Raw genomic sequence first — 20,721 nt, forward strand, 5'->3', positions numbered from 1 at the left:
CCTCTTCCTCTCCAAGGAAAAAAGGGTGAGAATGGAAAAGTGACCCTTTTTAGTTAACTTAATAATAATAGGAATAATAATACAAATAATATAAAAATAATTTACCCACTATTTTTAGAAATTGATATTTATTATAGTTATAATTTGATTGATTTTTAAAATGTTATTTAAAAATCATAACTAAATTTAAAATAATTTTACTATACTTAACACTTTTTTTTCATGTTAGCACACTAGTTGCACATAGTTTGCTTGATTAGTTTTTCTTGCACTGAAGCCTTCCCTTCTGTTCTCTCCCTCACCTAAGTTATTCCCGTTCTCCATATTCCAACGAGAACTCTTTTAGAAGAGGTTCAAATCTGAAATACACAGAAAAGTTTTGTCGAAATTCTCCCCAAAAAAATGGTGATTTGATACCGAAAGTTCGATTAAATGTAAGTAAACAATTTTATTATTCGAATTCAAGTTTAATAATCGAGTCTAATCACTAAAACTATATTTTTCCTATGTTTTGATTTATATTTGCACCTATGTATGTAATAGATGATAGCGGTCAAGTATTGATGTTATTTTTGTATATTATTAATTAATAATTTTAAAATAAATAATAATTACTAAATTTGTGGCTATTGATTTCTAAGCTGATAAATAAATATAAAATTAATTTTAATATTAAATATTTAATTTAAATAAATAATACTTTAATTAAATAACCTATAATTAAAATTTTATTAGATTTTATAATCAAGATAACATAATTCAAACTATAACAATAAATAAAAAATTTAAAGCAATAATTTTTTTAAATTTTTTTAAAAATAATTACATATTATTTTTCATTTAATATTATACTATAAAATTTAAAATTAATGATATTAAATAATATTTTATAATTAATTTTTGGTCACACGCGTCAACGTTTTTCCTCCCCTACATTGATCCAAGCCGGAAGCCCGTCTCCGGTCTCGACAAAACCGTCAGCACGTAGGTCCTCGCCTTGAGCCGCGCCAAGCCGGACAAGAAAAAAGTCCCACGGCAGCTACCGGCTGCACCCGGTCCATCCTTCTGTGACTCGTACGGCTACCACCGGATGTCACAGGTCATCCCTTTGCAGTTAGTTGATCAGCATTTAATTTGCTCGGCCTCGCTCTCTGTCACTCTCTGCTCTGCTCCTGGAACAACCACACACACCCCTTCGAGCGAGATCTGGAGAATTTCCAAAAGCGACTCGGAGGAAAGCCTACCCTATCCTCGCATTGGTCGTTGATCCTCGCGTCTTCATTCCGTTTCCTCGTCGGAAGTCCAATTTCTATGGCGGAAAAATCCGTAGTCGGGATCCGTGGCCTGTGAAACTGCTGCATTTCGCGGGTTACTGACGCGCTGAAGGCTCCAGCCTTTGGATCGGGTGAGTGCGATATGGTCTTGTCAATGTGTCCGAGTTTTGCTTGTTTGTTCGGTTTTGTGGATTTTAGTATTGATGTGTTGGGAGATTGTGCCTGATTGAGTTGCGCACGATTGGATTTGGTGTTTTTCTTTTTCTATTTTTCTGTTCTGCTGGTAAGGTTTGCCTGGAATGGTAGCTTCTTATGGGTGCTGCAAGGGTGGAATGCGCTTGCCGTTACTAGAAATGTGATTTCTTCTAGTCGTGGTTCGTTTTTGAATTGGTTTTAAGTTGATCGTGAGCTTGGGGATTCTGAATGAAATTGTTGTCTTTCTTTTTCTCAAGTGCTTTAATCAACCTCTGATTTTCTTGGTTTGGTACTACTGAATTCGATTGATAATGAATGTTTTCCTCTTTTTGGTTCGTGAATTTTATCAATAAGTTCTCTCTGATCATTGACCGGCATTTGATGTTTCTTGCCTGTGTTTTTTCATTATTGCTACATTGAACGTTTGTTGTTTTTTTTTTTCAATAAAAAAAAGGCAGAATAGTCTTCACCTGAAAAAGTTCAACCTGTCAACAATCTTGTTTGTTGTGTTTTGGAATTGTTTGGCGATAAATATGAAAATGCGGCGCTGGATTGCAGTGATACTCGACTTTTGCGGACAATTTGATAATTTTGGGTTTTATCTAGTTAAAAGTTTCAGTTGTAAAGGGAGGGATTTTTTCAAAGCTCTTCTATTTATCTGCTCGTGCAGATTCTTTTGAAGCTGGAATTCTGAGAGTCTTACTGTTTATTTCGTTTCGGTTACCGTCATTGATTTAAAATCCGTTGTTGATTGATTATGAGGTTAGTTATTTAGCATTTTCCTTTCTTGCTTCAGTGTTCGATCGGAAGATTTATCGCGTACTAAGCGTTTTTCATGTTGAGTTCACCGTAGCCCAAACTTGTTTTGCTTAAAATTGCTTTGATATTGGCTGGAGTTCGACTTTTTTTTCCTTTCGTTCTAGTGCCTTAATTGAATTAAAATTTATAGTTTTCTTCTCGGAGTTTACACTGTTGGGAGTGGGGTAAGTAGACAGGTAAGTCTCCTATGTTCTTTAACTTCAAATCAGGAAGTACTTAGTTGAGCTGCAACTAATGCTCTGGGAAATTGAACTCTCTTCCCAATGATCTGTGTTTCAAGCTGCGAAAAGTGATCAATGACAGTTCATTTATGATAGATTGCTTGTGACCAGATGCTACATTTTGCTTTTTGCCTACTTTTTTATCGAAAGCCTGATTTTCTATTTTATTTTTTCGTTTTTTTACTACCCTGAGGTTCAGCGATCATTGCTGGTTGATTCAGAATGCTCTATCAGCGTAATGTAGAAATACGTAACGACATATAAGTTTTTAATATGGTTCTTTATTGGTCCTGAAGAAGAGACATGCTGCAAATCCACTTTTTTGTTAAAAATTGTTTATAAGATCTTTGTTTTAGCTTATTCCACCCTTTGTGATATTTGTTGTCATTCGTGCAGGCTCTATAGAAATGGAAATCATTTAACAGATCAGCGCTCTTTTTTAGCTCTTCATAAGATTTTGGTTTGAAGATTTGCGCAAGATGTTGGAGACTGAGTTGTGCTCTTCCCGAGTTCTGTCTCCTTGTCGAGAAGAAAGTGGCGATGAAGAACTTTCTGTTCTTCCAAGGCATACAAAAGTTATTGTGACTGGAAACAATAGAACAAAATCTGTCCTGGTTGGCCTGCAGGGTGTCGTAAAGAAGGCTGTTGGCCTTGGTGGCTGGCATTGGTTGGTAAGACACTTGACTCAGCAGCACATTTACTCTTTCCACTCGTTGAGCTTTATGCAGGCTAATTCTCGTTATATGTGATATTTTGAAATCTTAGGTCCTGAAGAATGGAGTGGAAGTAAAGCTACAAAGGAATGCTTTGAGTGTGTTGGAGGCTCCTACTGGGAATGAAGATGACGAAGACGATGAGAACTCCTTCTGCAGTAGTTCTGACATGGGTGAAAAAGAAAATGATTTCTGTAGGTCATCTGCTTTTGTAAAAAAAAAAGAGTTTTTATTTGCTTATCTCGTTGAGTAGCTAACCCACATTTTTTCATTCATGAATCCTCTTCAATAGCTGGCCTTGATTTTCAAAAACCCAGCAGACCAAGAGCTCGACAGGCAAGACCCTGGATGTCCTCGGCTAAATCAAACAATCGGAGTAGTTACAGAGAAGTTCAGTCGAACCCATATAAGCCTCCACTGGTAAGAGCAAAAAGACGGAAGAATTTTAGTCCTTCATGCATAATGAGCTTATTTAATCAAATCTGTTGGGCTTTTCAGAAGGTGAATTTGGCTAAACTCGAGACCGAAGCATTATGGAGATACTGGAAACACTTCAACCTTGTGGGTGCCTCTTACATCTTCTTATTTTCAGTTTTACTTGATTCGTCGTGCTCGATAAGGTAACTGTTTGTGAATCCTCATCCGTTTTGTCTTGAAATTTATATCTCAGATGAGCATCAATCCAAATCCATCCAAGGAGCAGCTAATCCACGTCGTCCAGCGGCATTTCTTGTCACAGGTATGCTCCTCCTTTTTCTTCTTCCCTCCTTTAAAGTTGTTACAAAGCTCTGCTCCCCCCCCTCCGCATATGAACTCGATGACAGTGGGGCTACGCCATTCAGTTGGTTCTTGTCATTTAGCCCATCATGTCTCCGTGAGAGACTTCTGAAACTGGTAACTCATCGTGGTTGGAATCCGATACATTCTGGTCTGCCATTAGAGTCCATAAAGGCAACGGTTCCAACCTCCATCATGTGCGGAGGGGCCCGGCACTGCTTCTCTACCCAAAAGTCGTTTCTCCATCCTATCATCTTTCCTCTTTTAACATCACTCACGTTCCCCTGTCCAAAACAGCAATTGGATGAGATTCAGGTGATTGCTGGCTTCATTCATGCGGCTAAGAGATTGAAGACTTGAGAGCAAAAAAGGAGGTATCAAAATTGTCTAAATATGTCTTGGTTTTCAATCAAAAAGGGGGAGAATTGTGGAGATCTCTGGAGAGAGAATGAGAGAGAGAGAGAGTGTCCCTTTAGTATTTGTATAAATATATACCCGTCATGGCTTAGCTTAGTTATGTATTTATGTATGTAATGAATGTATATTGCCCCCCTTTCTTTCTTCTGTGTCAAAACCGGGCTTTAGTAGGAGAGACTACAGACAAGAGTGTTCCTTCTTACTGTTTCTATTTTGATCTAAAAAAGCAGAAGAGCATTTTAATAGAGAAAGAGAAAGGGAAAATGTGAAATTGATTTTGCAGTGGCAGCGGTGTAATTCTCGAGTGGCTTTGGGGTATTAGTGAAAGAGACGGTGGAGATTATTGGCTCGGGAGTCGAGATCTTTTTCGTTGAAGGGGGGAATCCGAGGCGGAGAGCAGCCTGTCTTGCGCCACGTGTCATGTCATTGTCAGACAGCTGGCTGATGTTGACAACTCCCCGTACCAAAGATCTGTGCCCCGATTCTGCTCCAGATTCTTTTGTAGGAATTATTTTAGGGCGTTTTTGCTAACGTCAACGGGTCCCTCATCAGGGGGCTTATCCTACACTCACTGGAGGAAGCTGAGATCAGAATGCTGGCAGAAGTAGATTAAGGGGGGGGGGGGGGTTAGTGCCCCGAAGTGGATTCTTGAAGATCAAGTCATGTCCAACATAAAGATCATGTTATGTCATGTTCATGAAGATCAGGTAAGAATTTGTGTTAGTCGGCAGATCAAGTCATGTCCAACATCAAGATCATATTATGTCATGTTCATGAAGATCAGGTAAGAATTTGTGTTAGTGTTGATTTCATGTGCACTGAAAACAGTTTTCAGTGTTAGTGACCTAACATGAGAAAAATATAAAAAATAAGAGAATTTTTAAACCTTTACAGTGCACTTAATTACGACATAATCCTTAAACTTTAAATTAGGTAAAACAACCATTATTACTACACGAATAAGTTATTGAATGTATAATTAAATATATTAATATATTTATTAATTGAATTAGATATTTTATTGTACATTAATATGGTAATTATATGAGCCAATGAAATACGTATATGATTAATTATAAATAATAAATAAATAATATTATAAATAAAAAAAGTAATACATTAAGTTATTAATTTATTAATAACATATGATATATTTTAACCTAAAAATGAATAATTTAAGAGAAAAAATTGATCTAATCATAACTTTAACATACTATATATTTGTACATAATATATTTTATGTATTATTAATTAATAATATATTATCACAAAATTTAAAACCATTGGTTTAATTAACTATAACAATCGGATAATTATGCCAAAATAATTTATCAAATATTTATTTTAACAATATTTTAATTATAATTATTAAATCACTATTTTAATATAGTAATTTATAAATAAAAATAATTATATTATAAATAAAATAATTATTTTATAAATAAAAATTATAAATTAATAATTTTTATGAAGATAGTTTAATTTTTCCTAACTTAGGAAAAATTAAACATCTTCGTCTTCCTCAGCAGCGAGCTAGCGGGGCGATGGTGACGGGGACGGCTAGGCAAAGGCAACGACCGGCGACGGCGGCGGGCAATGCCGACAGAGGCGGCGCTCCGACGGTACGCCGAGAGGGAGAAGAGAGGGAGGCCGAGAAGCTCTGTAAATGCTCGACCTCCCGTGCTCTGCGGGAATGAGAGAGGGTTGCGGAAATAAGAGAGGGAGCAGAGAATGAGAGAGGGCTGCGGGAATGGAGACTAGAGAGGGTTGCGGAGACGAGAGAGGGCTGTGGGAACGGAGACGAGAGAGGGCTGCGGGAAAACCGGAGAGAGGGAGACCGGAGAGAGACGGCGGTAGTAGAGAGGGAGACCGGAGAGAGACGGCGGAGACGAGAGAACGAGCAGAGAGCTTGGGCTTCACGGAGACGACAGAGGGCTGCGGGAACGAGAGTCGCTGTGTGCGGGAATGAAACGATCGAAATGAAAAAAAAAATAGAGACGGTTGAGCCAGAGAGAGCCCGCGCTAGAGAATCAAGTGGATGATTCTCAAAATCGGGCGGAAAGCACTTTCCGCCCGTTACTCTTTACACATGAACTCTTGGTTCATGTATATTCATGTACATGACATGAATTTTGGCGCCCCCTAACGACATCAGGACATGAACTGCGTAATGCGCTTGAATATCATGTCCTGAGTCATGTGCACTAACCCCCCCTAGAGTGATGATTGTATGTACGTATTTAAGATGTATTTTCGATCGTATATTTTCTGAGTTGGAAATTGGAAGTCGATTAAATAACAACACATTTCTTAAACAATATTAGGAATAGAAGTTAAAAAAGAAAAATAAGTTTATTAATATAAATTTGGTAGTATTAAAATCCTTTTTCTATTGACTATTGTGGGACTATCAGGGATAATTTAATTAAATAAACGGGAAATCAATATAATATTAATAAATTTGAAAATTTTTGAAGTCAAATATACTAAAGCACCCCTTAGTCTCCTACAATAATTGGTGTGTAAAAATTAAAGTTAGAATGTTAACTTATTACTTCAATGGATTGAATACTTATATTGCAATTGATTCAAACTCCACTAATCGATTGCAACCAGTGTTATTACACTTAAGAGTTGATCTTATATTGTACCCAGAGGTCCCTTATTATAATTACCCTACACTAGAAAGACCACGATGAAATATGTCCATCTATTATAATTCCACAAGTAGAATTTTATTTGGATACTAAGCAGTCTTTTGTGTAATTTGCATAATTTTTTTTAAAAAAAAAGTAAAACAAATCAAGTTCAACTATAACCGAAACCAAGAGAGAGAGAGAGAGGAGATACTTTTTGATAAACATAATGCTTTGTTACTAAACTCATAAGAGATCATTAGGTCTTTCTCCACTTAGCTGCCTCTTCCCACTAAATGATATAGGTATTAATGTTAAGGGTTTAAGTGATATTTTACAAAAGAACATAAATGCCGTTAATACTCAAAAGTACATATTTCTTAAAATACATGTCTAAATTGAATAAAAATTGAACCGTAGATAAAAATAAGATATTGTCTATCTAATAGTCATACTATAAGAGAAAGTATAATATAGGAAGATTTCACATAAGGAGGTATCACCTTCCCTTACATAACTACATATCAAATAACCAAAATACCCCTAAATTGGTATTTTAACAATCCCCCTCAAACTGGAGAGTAGATATCAAACAATCTCAACTTGTCACTAACCCAAAGACTTGGTAAATATATCTCACAATTGGTTTGAAGATTTCACATAAAGAGTTATCACATTTCCCTACTTAACTACATCTCATATAAAGTGACAGTTAACCTCTATATGTTTAGTTCTTTCATGGAATACAATATTGTTAGCAATAAAAATGACCGCCTGCTTATCATAATTCAAAATCATAGGGTCAAGTCACTAAACGCCAATTTCAAGAAGAACATACTTAATCCTATAAGCCTTTGAACTCGATAAACAAGTGTTCCCACCAACTCTCCCTGTGTGGGAAAAAAATTGACCTTGTTGAGTGGGACTCTTGGTGGCTCTGAAAATACTCTAACAAATCAAGGTCCAACTGTTGTAATATGTGATTGTCTACCCATCGTACTAGGAAACGTTGAACCTCACTACTCTCGGTAAAAACAAATTGTTCATCCAAAATAGCATCAATATGTTTTTTATCTGATAGATTAAAAGAGAGTCCCAATGGCAAGAGAAGATAATGGTATAAGAGGGTCCTACCTAACCAGCCTCGTAAAGCTATTGGAATAGAGTGATAAGCCATTCTAGACTCCATGTCCTTCAGGCATTTTCTGTTTGCATCATATTATAGATTAGAAGATCGATAACCTCCACCAGATACATTCAATGGTTCCAACCTAGCATGTTAGCTAATTGCACCTACCAGGGTGTTGCAATTCCTATTGGCAACAACACATGGTAATATTCTTTCTTCTTACTCCATTATACTCAACTGGGAAGAGAACCTAATACATAACATTTGTGGGAAACCTATTTCTTAATGAATTAAATTTGAATTTTCACTAATGGTTTGAGTTTATATCCATTGACACCCTTATTGAAGTCAAACTTGGGAACCGACTCAAAAAATTTAAGAACCACAAAGGCAACCACAATTTACAACCTACCAACATCAAGCAATAAAACACTACATGGGCAATTGAAATTTCAGAACTCGAGCACTTTCTACGCATTTTTTATTCGTTGTACAAAACTTCTTCTTGAATGCAGAAAGTTTTGGGAGTTTTTTTAAAGGTGTTAGGTGCTTTAAGACTTTCATTCTATATGATTGACAACAACAATTTAAAATCTACAGTTTCAAGCCACCTATAACAAACCACTATTGCTTCGAGCATGCTTCGTCAAACTATCTTGACACCCTAATTTAAAGATGACAGCTAAGGCTTCACCTATGAATTTTAAAAAACATCGGAGAAAAGAAGCAACCTTGTTGCATTCCCAAAGAATTTTTTGTTGATTTCAGGACTGGATGGATTTAGCTTATGGAGAAAAGGAGAGAGACACCCATTGGGAGAAAACAAGAGGAAGAAGTGGTTATGGAGTTGTTGTTCTAACCCTCCCCCTAAGCTCAATTTATATATTAATCAAACTAAAATATTATAATAATGTCCTTGGAACTAAACCTAATTACATCAATGTCATCTTTATGAGATGACACTTTATTTACCATCTTGTCATTATTGTATGAGCCTATGAGTCTTCTCCTTGGTCTATGGGCCTTTAGCCCATCTTCCAATACATTTGGATATGCGAGTCTTCCTTGGTCGTGTGGGTTTGGACCCATCTTCCAACTCTCCCCCTTAAGCTGGGGGTTAGAGAACGTCATGAACTCCCAGCTTGCTGCAAATGGTGTATAGGATCTTCTCGTATAAAATGGTTGTCCTCTATATCTTCCAACACTCCCTCTCACACTGGTGGTCTCTTCCATGAGGTTGAGCTGGCATAAGATAAGTGAGAGTAAAATCACTCAAAGTCGTATGACATCGTTCCATACTCCAGTTATAACTCATGATGGATGTACGGCACACTCATATCTTCTGTAGGTAGAGGGTCTATACGCAATGCTCAAAAGTGTAATAAAACTCTTCCATCACCTTGTCCCTCCACAGGATTGACTCTCAAATGGTAGGAGTAATAAATATCAATTATGGGGGGGTAACGGGTAATTACCCAGAAGATAATATTATTGGGCCACCTTGGTTTTCTTCATCATCAAAATAGTCAATGCTGATAAAAAGCACCAATTGAGATGTTCTTCTTCAATAATAATGTCTCATCCAAAAAGATACAATAGTAACAACTTAAATGGGTCTGGGCTCAATAACAAGTACAAAATAATAAAAATCCTTGTAAAATGACCCATGAAATAATCTGATCAGAGTATTTTTACCAAATAATATGTTGACCAAGGAATATGTTGCCAATACTTCAAAAATAATAATCCAGTTGAAAGCAAGGAATCGAGTTGAGCCTAGTTGCGAAAGAAATATGTATAAAACTTGGGACCCAGACACATATACTAAGGCAAAAAATAAAAAGAACCAAGTCGGGTTGACCCGGACAGACTTGACTCGGTCCGAGTTAACTTGACAGAATAGAAGCCACCCTCAGGTTGGCCCGGAGCGAGTTGACTCGGTTTGGTCTAGGTTGGGTCAGAACAGGCGCGAACCCAACGTGAGAGTCAGCAGATCAGCACATATTAAATGTTTCCTAACTTAGGAAAAATTAAAGTTAGCAAGTACGTCTTCTTCCCCGACGGTTCAGGCAAGGCAAGTGATCAAACTGCACCGATGCGGGACATGTCCATGGTCTCCTTCCTTTTCTAGAAATCATCGTATTACCAAGATCACCTCGCGCTAGTGGATGTTGAATCTCGGGAAGCTTTGAGAATACTTACAGCAGCAGAGAAATTTTCATTCTGGTCACACCAACGAGTGGCAGAAGACAAAACTTTCCTTGGTTGAATCTATGGGATAGACTCTTTATTTACTATCCTGACATCATTGTATGGGCATGTAGGCCTTCCTTAGTCTTATGGGCTTGAGTTCATCTTCCAACACACTTGGATATGTGAGTCTTCCTTGGTTATGTAGGCTTGGACCCATCTTCTAACACTTAGTGCACAATGTAAGTGCAGAGGGAAAGTGGAATACAATGAAAAGTACTTGTTTGTGTTAGTGTGCACAATGGAAAGTGCAGTGTAAAATACTTGTTTGTGTTAGTGTGCGCAATGGAAAGTGCAGTGTGAATTGCATGTCAAATGTACATATTGCCATTACGTTTTATGAGAGAAAACCCTTCATGTTCCAGAATCTTGCTTGTTGATCCAATGAGATACGTGCTTTAATATGAGTACCATCGATGGCACCAATACAATCCTAATAAAAAAATCATCAATACAAATATATATATTTTATAGTAACTAAAAATTATTCATCAAACGAGTTTATATTTACCTTAAAATATGGATAATAAATATCACTGTTCAAGATTTTTGAATGAGTACGTCTTGAAGGCCGCTTGATGTATTCAGATTGTAGCTTGATAATAGCATTTAATACCTTGTTAAAATACTTACTAGTTGTCCAATTTGATCTTTCAAACATCTCTGAGGTGACACTGTAAGATTATTGTTGACCAACAATGATACAAAAATATGCAAGCTGTTCTTCTACAGATATTGTCCTTGTATCAAATAAAAGTCCTCTACTTTTCTAGATTCCAGCCAACTTGAGAAAAATAGTTTGATTCATCCTATACACTTTTCAAAATTTAATATACGATCTTTCTAATGCTTTCTTTAAATATCGTGGACCACCTATATGATAAGAATGTTGTATTTACCTATTACAATCATTTCAGTATGAATAGACAAGGACAAGTACAACTGTATAAGCTGCAATATAAATACATAGTTTCTCCCTATCTGGTAGATTATCCGTGGGTACCTGCAATACTAGACATTCAATAATGAGAACATGGTTCAAACACATTCAATAATACACATTCACTATTGACCAGAAATACTCAATTATCAACGTCATTCATACAAAATCAAATGTGTCTTATAAATATAGGTTAAAATTGTCAACATCTGTATAAGTCTATTACATTGCATTGAATTTATTCATCAACCAGTCATATTGATCTTCCTGTTTCATCTTCATAAAGATATCCTTCTTAGCTTTGGGGTCAAGCAACTCCATGGCAAAATACATGACTTCTCTGGGCAAGTTAGGTAATGGCTCGATTGCTTCGAACCATGGAGGTTCTACGGGGGGAGTAAAGATTTGCATAAGGGTTGATGACATATTGTTAATAGCCTCAACGATCCTGTTAGCATTTTCAACTAATGGTTCGGATCTCTTCCTACGCCAAGTAGAAGAAGTTCTATCCCCATCATTGCTTAGTGTTTTGCTTTTCAGAGGAGCATCATTTGGAGACTCTATAATGTTGGGTGCTGGGATCTCCCTGATTGCATCATCTTCATCAATGTCCTCAATCATTGTCCCTTCTACAAAATTTGAAAGGTTATGATCCGACTCTAAGCTTGTGAAACTCGTTTTTCCCACAACAATAGTGTTTCCAACCACAATAGCGAATTTTTCATTGAGCAGACAACCTTTTCGCCTATACTTGTCGGCTTCTCTATGCGTCTACATGAAAAGTTATCGTTTCAAATACTAAAAAACATGATTAATAAAGCAAGAAACATAACATTCTATGTTACATTCACATACCTTTATGTAGTCTTGCCACACATTGTCTTACTAGCAGTGACTTTCTGGCTTGTTGGATCCCACCCAAAGCCGCTAGTGTTTAGGCATGTACTCACAACCATATACATTCTTTTCCAAGTCCTCATGCGGTTTTTCAACTGTTCTACTGTCTTTTGGTTCGTTGCGTCCAACTTGAACATATTGATACAATCGTTGAAAACTTTGTGTTTTCAAACTCCATTGGGTAATTTGTTACCCAAATTGACTTGCTCAATGAGCAAATCAAGTATTTTACAGTCTTTGTCAGACATCTATGTGTCGTATGACCTCTTTGTCGTGTTATCCATACTGTCTTTACCTTTCCTCCTTCCAACCATCTAAAGTTAAAACCTTCATACATAAAAGGATGAGAAACTTACCAGAAGAGCATCACTGATTCACACAACATAGTTGTTGGAGTCATATGTCCTTAATAAGCCATTTTTTTTAATATAATTAGTGATATGAACTCAGATATGACTTCTCATTAGATGCAAGGTATTTCCAGGCATTTTTGGTGTTTAAAACCCCATGCATAATAAATTTCTATTTGTCTAAAACCATTTATAGAGCTACATGACTCTGACAACCATTGTAACATGAGGTTAGAAACATACAATTCCTATACGAAATTAATCTTTTTTTTTTATGTTGAATATCAATATAAGACATGTATCAATGTAATAACATATGAAACTATTGTTCTCTTTACTGTCACTACAAGAAGTTAAGCATCGTTAACATGAAATATATAGCATATTAGACAGAAGAGCCTCAGACAAAATCATATAGTGTTGTAGACAGATTAAAAATGATAGTGGGGTCCTAAAAACGAAAAGCAGTAAATTTGAGATGAAGACCACCTAAAAATACCTCGAATCGAGCCAGAGAGGTTGTAGAGAGGGGAGACTGGTTCGGCGACGGTCGTCAGTGCTGGGGACGGCGAGAGGAAGAGAATCGAGCTGGAGAGGTCGCAGAGGGGGCGATTGATCTCGTTGACGGTCATGAGCGAGGAAGGAGTCAGAGAGGTTGCAGAGAGAGGGGAAAGATGTCACCGAAGGTTGTCGGAGCTGGGACGACGAGAGGAGCGCTGAAGACAAGGTCGCAGGGCTATTGAAATCGTCGAAGGTTGTGAGCGAGCGAGGGAGAAATTTTTTTTCTCCAAAACCCTTGTTCGACAGCCCGAACCCAAGATGTATTTGAGCGATGGTAAGTGAAATCAGAGCTCGACTCCTCTGATTTCACTTACCATTGTTTTATGCCTGAAACGGGGGAAAGTGAAATACAATTGTATTTCAGTTTCCCCCGTCACTTACGTGCACACTAACGCGTTTTGGCCCACTTTCGCCAGCGTAAGTGAAATTTCACTTACGCTGCGCACTAACAGGCCCTTAATCTTCTTTCTAATTAGTCTTTTCTAATTTAAGGATCCTCCCTATGTACCATTTTTCTATAATAGAAGGGAGAGAGGTGAGGGTGGGCAATGTTGGGTTTTAAGTTATTAATTTCAATGCTTTTAATCTTGCTTCTATAATTCATTAGGTTTATGATTTAGTTCCCTCACCGGTGCATAATCACATAAGAAATTTCAAGGTTGATCTCATTTGAAATAAAAATAATTTGTTTCTTTGCATGGCTCAAATAAGTAATCTGATTTAGTCATTTGTTGTGGCAAGATAACCATATCATGGGTAAAACATCAACAAATTCTTAGTCCTTTTTAAATATTTCACTAACCTTTGTCCTGGTGTGCTTGTCTTACTTAACAAGAAAGTTTCCTAATTTCTTGGTCTGCAAATACAATTACGATAAGCTACATAAGCTTTGCCATTGCACCCCCAGTCCTTCAAGGCAAAATTTGAGTAAGAAAGATAAAGCAAAATCAAAATTTAAGCTAGCTGAATAATCTTCCTATTCTATAAAAGAGCTTCGCAAAAAAAAAAAAAAAAAAAAATTACAATGGATCATTGGGTGATGGAGACTCTAAGAGAAGCTTTGGTGGAAGAGGAAAAAGAAAATGAAAGAAGGAAGAAAGGATCAGACCGTTGGATGTATTTTCAGATTTTGAGGTCCTCAGGACTTGTGAATAGGGGTGGCATCAAATCAAGTCGGTTTGCGAGCGGCTCGAGCTCGGCTCGGTTCGGTTTGGTTCGGTTTGGTTCGATTTATCTAATCCAGATAAGGCTTGTTTGAGTTAACGAGCCGAGCTTGACCGAACCATGGTTCGGTTCGAAAACTCGTTGACTTAACGAGGGCTCGAGACCGGGAGCGGGAGTCATCTTCGACTTCAACTTCGATTTTTCCTTTGATTTCTTCCTCCCCTCGTCTGTTGTCACCGATCCTTATCATTGCCGAGCCCCTCCTATCCGTTGATGTGGCTGCCTCCATCGCCGTCAACAGCTGCTTGTTGGCCACCTTCATCGCATACTCCCTTACCCCTGCATCCAGTAGCCGCTACCTTCGCCATTGCTTCTGACGTTGCCACCTCTGTCGTAGTCGTCAGCCCCGACGACAGCTCCTCGCCGGCGCTACTAGACCCCTGCACTCGCAAAGTCATTGTACAATTTTGCAAGTGAAAAAAAAAATTGTTTCTTGAACTCTGGCTGTCTCTTCCTCTTGGTTATTGAAGAAATATTTTTTTGTGTTTGATGCATAATTATACAGTTTTAATAAATAATTATGTATAATATATAGATAATTTTATATAAGGTTAATATGCAAAAGCGTTGTGTCCAATTTAAATTTTATATAAATTTATATAAACAAAGGATAAAAAAAGTGGCGGTTTAGGAGTGGGATGAACAGGAAGATTAGGCCTAGTCGATTCGAGCTGTTACCCATAAGATTGGGCCGAGCCAAGTCGACATCGACTCGTTGTCTCTAGCTCTGTGAACTAGAACCCCGCGCTGTGCCCTCTGGGCAACTCGGGTTTAATTGCGCGGACGAATCGTTCACGACTCCGTGATCCATGATCCACGCGTTCCCCCAACTGTTGTTAGAGGAAACTCTGGCTGTTCTATGAACTTGCCTCGCTCTGTGCCCTCCGGACAACTGAGTACAACAATGCACTGATGATTCGACCATACCCATACCCATACCCATACCCTGCTCATCAAACGACCTATCCGCACCACCTTAATGCCCCTTTCATTTAATTTATTATAAAAAAATGACATTCATTTTTATACCCTTGCTTTCTATTTTTATTTTCATCAATATTTTAACTTTTTTTTTTTTTAAAAAAAAAAAGAGAGGCCAACTCCTTCCAAAGGTGAATAAGCAAGATCAAGGCTCTCCCCTTTTAATAAAAAAAATAAAAAAATTATTTTTACTTTGTATTTAATATATTCTGACTTTGATGAAGTTGTAATTTTTTTAATTTTAGTTTTTTTATTTTTATTTAATTTATTGTAAAAAACGACACTCATTTTCATACCCTTGTTTTGTATTTTTTATTTTCATCAATATTTTGATTTTTTTTCTTTTTAAAAGAGAGGCTTTTTAATTACATCTCTAAAACCTTGCCATAGTGTGATGTCTTGTTTTTGTTATTGTTGTGATCCAAAGGTAAAGTTAAAATTCTTTCTATTGTCTTTGACCTTCACTCGATTTCCAATATTATCGAGAAAATAAATAATTTTTTTTTTCATTCAACCTTGTTTAATGGAAAAGTTTAGGACAAGTACCTATTTGTCAATGGGTGGATAAAAAACCATTTATTGCAAGTTACAAATTTCACCATGAAGAGTGAGTTCTCCCCTTGTTTTTTTTTAAGAAAAATTGGTATCAATCGACTCAGAAGGAGATGAAAGAGAGAACAATAGGGGGAGAAAAAAAAATCCAAATTCTATTCAATTATCATTACAAGCTTTAAATAGAAACTCGAAACCTTAGTTGATAATTAAAATGATAAAAATGCCCCTAAATAAATTAAAAAAATTACTAGCTTTATCAAAAGTAACATTTACTAGGTATCAACTAATAACAATTTACAATGCATAAATGAAAAATACATAATAACTGGCACTGGACATTGAAAAAATAGAGAATAAGCCTGGTTTGTACCTTACAAGCGAGCTTTCAACCGAGCCATGGACCGATCTGCTCATCATTATGGGCAAAAAGGAACAACATCTCTCATTAAGGGAAAAACATGGATAAAAAGGTAGCGGTTTAGAGGTGGTAGATTGGGCCGAATCGAGTTAAGCCAGACAACTAGAGGTTACCTTGCCCATCAAACGAGCTATCCGCACCACCTTCATGCCCCCGCTCGGGTTATAAGATCGCACTACTGAATTCGGCTATTAAAAACTTCCCAAGAATGCTTATAAAGCCATAACTCCGTTTTGTTTTTGGACGAAGTGGGACTATCATCTCAAGTGAAATAAAAAAGCATCGTATCTGTGTCTAGAAATTGAACGTCAAGATTTGATACTAAACGCATCTATCAATAAATCATTTTCTTTCTTTCAATAAAACTAATTAGATTTTTCCTCTTTGGTACCTTAAAAAATACTATCCATTACCGATTCTTTAGAATTTTGGAAGATATGTAAAAAAATTAAAAATTAATCTAACCTCTTAAATATTTTTTTTTATGTTAATCCCTTTCATTGAATTTATAATAAAAATGGCATTCATTTTCATACCCTTGTTTTGTATTTTTATTTTCATCAATATTTTATTTTAAAAAAAAAGGTCAAATCCGGATAATCGAGATTAAGGCTTCCCCTTTTATATGCCATAAAATCTTCCATGTTAAAAGTGATAAAAAAAGGGTTACTTAGAATGGAGGGGTAGTCCCTATATGCTATAAAGTTTTCAATGTTAAAAGTGGAGCTAATGCTCAAATCCGATGGCAAATCAACAACATAAATATTAGGACCTACCCTTTTCAACACTTTAAAAGATCCTACATATCTCGTAGGAAATAGATCAAGCCTAATCCAAGACATAGTCACCCACATTAAATTGTTTATCACATTTATGAGCATCAGTCTTAAGTTAGTATTGAGTATTACTTGTTTGGATGCATTTAGTGATTTCAGCGTGCATGACTTGAACCATACGTGCAAATGTTGTGGCGGGCTTTGAAACCCTAGCATGAGGCGACATGGGTATGAGATCCAAAGGTTTTCTAGGCTAATAACCATATACATCTTGAAATGGGTGCATGCCTATAGATCTATTAATCGAATTATCATAGGCAAATTGAAATCCTAAGTGTGGTGGTGGTTTCCTACGAAGCAATGAAGGAGGTTTCCCAAGCTTCGATTAAAGACTTCAGTTTGACCTTCAACTAGAGGATGGTAAGCAGTAGAGAACTTTAATCCGATATCCATTAAATGGCAAAACGTTTTCTATAAATACCTCATAAAGCAAACATCTTTATTAGAAATAATGGTCTAAGGAAGCTTGCCGAATAAAAAAAAGTTGACCGATGTTGGAGGTGTCAAAAGTTTTAGTACATGGGATAAAATGAACCATCTTGGAAAAATGGTCTACCTCGACAAAGATGGAGTTGTGTTTCTGAAAGGTACATGGAAGGCCTAAGACGAAATCTATGCTGAAGTCTTGCCAATGGCATATAGGGACTAGTAGGGGAATATACCATTCCGTGTTTTATTTGTTGTGTTTGGCCAACTGGCCTATCCTACACTGCCTACCAACTTGGCAACATCCATTTTTAAACTAGACCAGTAAAATTGACACTACCTCTATGATGGTCTTATTATGCAAAAAATGTCCCCTAAGTCGTCCTACATGAGTTTCCCAAATTAAAAAGTCTCATACTAACATAAAAAGACACATAGCTTGTCGAACATAAATAAATAATCATTCTGGATGTGATAGTCATCGATTGTGTGAGTGGTCCCTCCCACAACTTAGTATAAATGCCACCAAAGTCTAGACATGAGGTGTGCTCATATTTGAGCTTCTCAAAACCAGTAACCTGAACACTCATGGTGGACGCAAGCGAGTTCTACGACTTAGGGCATTGACCACCTTATTCTCATTGGTTGATTTATGCTTTAGGACAAAAAAATACTCTTGCAGGTACTCAACCCATCAACCATGCCTATGGTTGAGTTTCTTTAGGGAATTGAGATAACGAAGGGCCTCATGGTCGGAGTATAGGACAAAATCTTGTGGGAGTAAATAGTGACACAAGTACTGTAGAGTTTGAATGACCTCATAGAATTTTTTTTTATCATAGGTTGAGTACTTCTTGTTAAGTTGTGGAGCCTAATCAGTGCCCTACGATGACAAGGTATGTAGGTTGACCTTTGTGTTAACGTCGTCGTGGGGTTTGGAAGGGGAGCAGGAAGCCCCCTGCATGGTCCACGATATATGAACTGTTGTTTCATTAAGGGTTGTTTGAGAATTTTACTCTTGTAAAATGATTGCCCTAATTTTCTCTTTATAATTGAGGGGGCACCGCTATTAGGATTTTATGATATCATTACCAAGGAGTTGGAGTTGCAAAAAACACCTGTAAATGTGTGTGATTTCTCTTGTAAACTATTTCATCTTTTTAGTGGATTACTGCAACAGTGGAAGACAGGCCGTAATCTCACCTTAAGGTGAACCTATATAAATCTTGTTGGTTGTTTTAGTACTTGTTTTTTCTTTCTTCCGTGATTATTATTATTGCTCTCATTAGTTTAGAATTATGACGTTTAAAATTCCTAACACGTCTATTTGGCGGCATTAAGTTTTTTACTAAAATACGCTACTAGATGTCTCTCTTGACTAAGTACTCCTCTTATACCTATACCTAACGCATCACATTTTACTTCAAACACTTTAGAGAAGTCAAGTAATCTCATAACAGGTGCCTTTGTCGTACATTTCTTGATTTCTTGAAAAACACGAAAAACAGCTTTCGACTACAAGAACTCTCCTTTCTTCATACAATCCGTTATTAGAGACATGATGGTGCTAAATTCCCTAATAAATCATTGGTAGAAAGTGGCAAGACCATGAAAACTGCGAAACTCATAGAGAGTAGACGGTTTTGACCACCCTATGATGGCTTTTGCCTATTGGGGGTCAGGAAAGAGCATTTCTAGAGATGGACATAAAGTTTTTCCTTATGAAGTGTGTGGCAAACTTGGTAGAGATGGTCAAGGAGTTGGTCTTTGGTCTGATTGTAAATGAGGATATCATCAAAATAGACCATCAAGAACAACGAATGGTCGAAACACTCGTGTCATCTTCTGCATAAAAGTATTGGGTGCATTGGACAATCTGAACTACATGACCATCCATTCATATAACCCTTCTTTTGTTTTGAAGACTTGTCTTCCATTCATTTCTAGGGTGGATCCAAATTTGATAGTAACCACTTTTGAAGCCAATTTTTGAATATATAGTGACACCTATCAACATATCTATTATATCATCGAATGGGGAATCAGAAATTAGTATTTCATAGTGATTATATTGATGGTTCTATTGTCCGCATACATTTTCCAGGTGTCATCCTTTTTTGGTGTGAGTAGGGCCAACATTGCATAAGGATTTAAGCTCTCCTCCATGAATCCCACTAGAGGACCTCATTCACATGCTGCAATAATTCTCCATACGATAATGGTATAGGTTCGGCAATGTGGCTCCTGACACTAAATCTATGACATGTTGAATACCACGCGTAGGTGGCAATGTATTTGAAATCTCCTGGGGAAAAATCATCTCAAAATTCATGTAAAATGGACTCACCTTCTGGTGGGGGATTAACTGAGGAGTTCACATGAGCTTCGCGGGCTACTGTAATAAAATTATAGATTCATGTAGTATTTCATATTCTAAATCCATGGGACTAATGAAATGCAAGGTTTTCTTTTGAGAGCTCAATGGTTCCTTACCCTAAGCAACAAGTTTTGGTGGTAATGATTTAAGGTAGATAGTCTAAAACAAGAAAGAACATATATTAAAGTGTCCATAAATGGTAACACTGCAATCATACAGCCAAGGTCTGTCCAAAATGATATGACCCACATCCATAGTGATTACAATACACCAAATATCTTCCTTGTACTCAAGGTATTGAATGGGGACGAAACTCCTTCCATTGACTGAAATGGAAGTGTCATCGACCCATGAAATTCGGTAAGGTTTGGGATGTGGAACTATATTAAAGCCAAGGTTGGCAACAATGTGGAATGAAACATCGTTGATGTAACTACTGCTATCAATGATGACTTTACAACCCTTATCTCTACACTTAATGTAAATATGAAAGATAGTAGTCCGACTCCTTAGGCTGAGTCAATGCACACCACACAACATTCAGCCTATGGGCAGGAGTGAGAGTGGACCTAATACAACTCAAAGTGGTGTTTTCTTCACATGTCTCATTTAGCATATCAAAGTCAACATGGTCAAGTTTGTACTCTACATTTTCCTGATCCTCCAGGGAGTACTCTTGATCCTTGATGAGAAGGGCCCAAGTGATATAATTGGATGCAATGTGA

General features: G+C 36.9%; 1 protein-coding gene across 1 annotated transcript; it reads left to right on the forward strand.

The window, feature by feature from the left end:
* The first annotated feature begins 1,177 nt into the window (after positions 1 to 1,177).
* LOC137939456 (uncharacterized) lies at positions 1,178 to 4,691 on the forward strand. Its single transcript, XM_068784720.1, has 7 exons — positions 1,178 to 1,405; positions 2,906 to 3,180; positions 3,275 to 3,416; positions 3,515 to 3,642; positions 3,721 to 3,783; positions 3,893 to 3,961; positions 4,297 to 4,691. The coding sequence occupies exons 2-7, from the start codon at positions 2,989 to 2,991 to the stop codon at positions 4,357 to 4,359; spliced, it is 657 nt and encodes a 218-aa protein (XP_068640821.1). The 5' UTR covers positions 1,178 to 1,405; positions 2,906 to 2,988; the 3' UTR covers positions 4,360 to 4,691.
* The last annotated feature ends 16,030 nt before the right edge of the window (positions 4,692 to 20,721 follow it).

Source organism: Aristolochia californica, unplaced genomic scaffold, assembly GCF_029961685.1.
Source record: "Aristolochia californica isolate CCGP_79_NKW_82.1479 unplaced genomic scaffold, dmAriCali1.0.hap1 SCAF_8, whole genome shotgun sequence".
Taxonomy (NCBI): domain Eukaryota; kingdom Viridiplantae; phylum Streptophyta; class Magnoliopsida; order Piperales; family Aristolochiaceae; genus Aristolochia; species Aristolochia californica.